This window comes from Myzus persicae, unplaced genomic scaffold (assembly GCF_001856785.1).
Source record: "Myzus persicae strain clone G006 unplaced genomic scaffold, MPER_G0061.0, whole genome shotgun sequence".
NCBI classification, from domain to species: Eukaryota; Metazoa; Arthropoda; class Insecta; order Hemiptera; family Aphididae; genus Myzus; species Myzus persicae.
Window position 1 is genome coordinate 907,582 of NW_019100802.1, and position 3,152 is coordinate 910,733.

The 3,152-nt window shown below is 32.4% G+C and overlaps 1 protein-coding gene across 2 annotated transcripts; it reads left to right on the forward strand.

The window, feature by feature from the left end:
• The first annotated feature begins 521 nt into the window (after positions 1 to 521).
• Positions 522 to 3,141, forward strand: LOC111043173. 2 transcript variants are annotated; one of them, XM_022328067.1, is made up of 3 exons: positions 831 to 1,711; positions 1,839 to 1,928; positions 2,735 to 3,141. In XM_022328067.1, exons 1-3 carry the CDS (start codon positions 1,621 to 1,623, stop codon positions 3,130 to 3,132), a joined length of 579 nt encoding a protein of 192 aa, XP_022183759.1. In that variant the 5' UTR covers positions 831 to 1,620; the 3' UTR covers positions 3,133 to 3,141. The 2 variants fall into 2 exon arrangements, 1 of the variants encoding a protein (XP_022183759.1); XR_002605541.1 differs by lacking the exons at positions 831 to 1,711; positions 1,839 to 1,928 and adding an exon at positions 522 to 618 and having other exon boundaries at positions 2,735 to 2,845.
• Positions 3,142 to 3,152: the final 11 nt, after the last annotated feature.

Below are 3,152 nucleotides of genomic sequence, written 5' to 3' on the forward strand. Positions count from 1 at the left end.
AATTCTCATTTCTTCTTCATTTTTTCAATTTATTTTGTTGAGGTTATTTCTGAAGTACAAATTCAATATTGAACTCAACTACAACACATTTTCAAGTTTGGGGAAAATACACTTCTCTAAATTGCAATTACTATACATTAAAACCACGGTTTAATAAAAAAATGTCAAACAGTGTGTGGCAAAGGTGTATAATATATATCATTTAAAAATCCTTCAAATGTTGTGGGTGAATTAGAACATGTTATGTGATAAATTTGGTTCATTTATCCCAACACGTCAACACAGCTACTACTAAGCATAGCAGTTGGGTATATTATTATACTAATTAGATGCACTTTAATTTTTTAACAGCCACCAGTCACCGCTGGATTATTGTAATATCAAACAACAACTAATTTATTAAAATTTTATTTTTCTTCGTGTACACGATGAATAATTAATTTTGCATAAATTAATCATATAAACATAATATAGTATAGGGATAGAATAACAAATACGTAATGAACATATTATGGATGTTTCTAATATTTTAGACTTGAGTTATTCTGTGCCGACGTTTTAGGAGATAGAAGTAGTCTGAAGTATAATGTTCGTATTTTGGTGATCTACAACTATCACGTAAGATAAAATCTATTTATCTATTTATTAAATTAATCTAAGAATTAAAAATAATATAATCAAATAATGAAGTATGGTGTAGAATGCGAAATGTATATATAATAGACATAAACTATATATATATATATATATATATATATATATATATAATTATTATGAAAAGTATTCACTTTACTTAAAGTACAAATGTTTGTGTATAGGTTGCTCACAGATTTTAATTGTCTTGTCACATCCCTGTGATTACTATTTCAAAGTTTTTTTTATCTATTTCAAATTGGATTTTTGGCTTGTATACAGGCCTAATTTTCGAAAAACATGGTTATTATTTTATTAATTAAGTAAAATTTACTTGATCAATAATAGGTAAATAGACAATTTCTTCAATACCTAATAATTTAATTCAGATTGATAAGACAAGTATTATAAACGTAAACAAGGAAGAGTCTTCGGGGATGTTGAGCGTGTGGCTGGGAAATGGGCACCTCCTGATATATTATATTTGCGTAAAAAACTATCGTTATTAATGTAATCATAAAAAAAATACCGAGTGAGTCGTTCTACTAAACAGTAGATTTCGAGTTTACCTTATCATTGAGTAGGCCACTAATGATTTATGTTTATCTAAATTTGAATTGAACAATAAATCATTGCATGCAAAAAACGATTATGGGTAGTGATATTCAGAAGATATTTTAAAATTACCTTAAATTTATGAAGGTCTTACAATGTATACAAATTACTGCTAATAATTTAATTTTCTATTGACAGTCAGATAATGTGGAATGTTGAGCTAATGTTTTCCGAAAACATCATATAATATCAGACATTAACTGTAATAATCAATACGGCTTATATATTCAGTTTCTTTGAAAATATCGGTAGTATAGTAACGCCTTGTGCTATTATAACAATAATAATATAGTTTGTAACCAAGTCTGTATAATAAATCAAGTTAATCGATAATCCATCTAATTTTTCTAATTTTTCGAACGTAACGCGGATATGTGTTCAAAATGTTCAACTATGATTCAAGTAATTTCGATATCAATATTGCTGTTACAGTCAGCCGTGAACTCTCCAATTCCTTTATATAGTAAACTTGCATAAACATACATTTTGAAAATAATAGACATTTTGTATTTTTCATACTAAAATATCACACAAACAGTACCTAATTTACAATATAGAGGCATAGGGTATACGCTCGGTTATCATTTCAGATGAAGATATTCAGGAGCCAACACGAAACTGTCATTCTACTGTCCAGCCGTGTGGTGAAGGTTTGTTCCGGGATCCGCTCGAGATCTTGGGTTCGTTACATACGTATTTACTACTTTTCACTTCAATTTTCACAGGATTTTGTATACTCGTAGACCGTATATAATTGCATAAATCATATACGCTGAAATATAGCCATATATATAAGTTAGGTTATATGGTAGGTACCTACTCTGTTTAAGGAGAAGCTTGGTGCTTGAAGTATGTGGGTCACAGTGGTAGATGAATATTGTTTGATCAGACTTGTATTCTTTTTTTTAGTACGGTTGTAAAACCTCGGTTAACCTAGAAATAATTATTATTGTAATACTGTATTACTTATTGGTACCTATATTTTTCTCACCCATAAAACGTATATATATAATATATCGCCTGTCTAGTAGATATAGCTGAGCTCGCACCTTTGGTGGTCAAACAGGGGGGGGGGGTAGATCTCCCATGACCTTTTTTGAATGTTTAAGAGCTGATTACCATAAATTACATTTTTAATAATCAAATAGTGCATGTTAAAAAATCACTTGACACAATCCTCTCTTGACAAAATAATTTGACCGCCACTGGCTTGCACAAACTTTACTGCAATACGCGAGCTGTTAATACCCAAGTGTGGAAACTGACAGTTAATCGGGTGATGATATTTGAGGTTCTATACTGTATTATCTTATCTGACTTCTTAACCAGCCCGGTTAAGCTTGAAATGTCAAGTGAGGACAGACTTGGCAAATATTCGATGAATCTGAGATCAGAAACATTGTACTCATGATAACGTATTGTGTATATAAGTATAAGGCTCGTAAGGTTTTTAAATATTATAAACCTACCCGTTGTATCATTGCAGGTGATAAATTCACAGAAGCCAGAATCTTACATTTATGCAAGGCGGATGTGTATATGTTTGCCGATGTGATTTCGGATGTGTTCTTTTCGCCGTGTGGCATCAAACTGTGCAAAAGTGTGTGTGATGGTTATCAGGAATCTATGAATATCGACGTAACAGTGAATGTGTCTCTCATCAACTCGAATTGCGATTACACCGGGGCAACGACTATTGTTGAACGTCTGGCCAATTGCACACATTTGGCCAAGTGTCCAGACCTGAGCACCGCGTGCGTGTGCTACTATAACGTCCGATGCGACCGCCGGACGAAGGCAATAACCTATACTTTTACACCTAACCGACAAGGCTATCTTAGGGTAATGGTAACCGATTCTGGAACTCCAGTGTATATTACTTGATCCCCCCCCCCCCCCCCCCC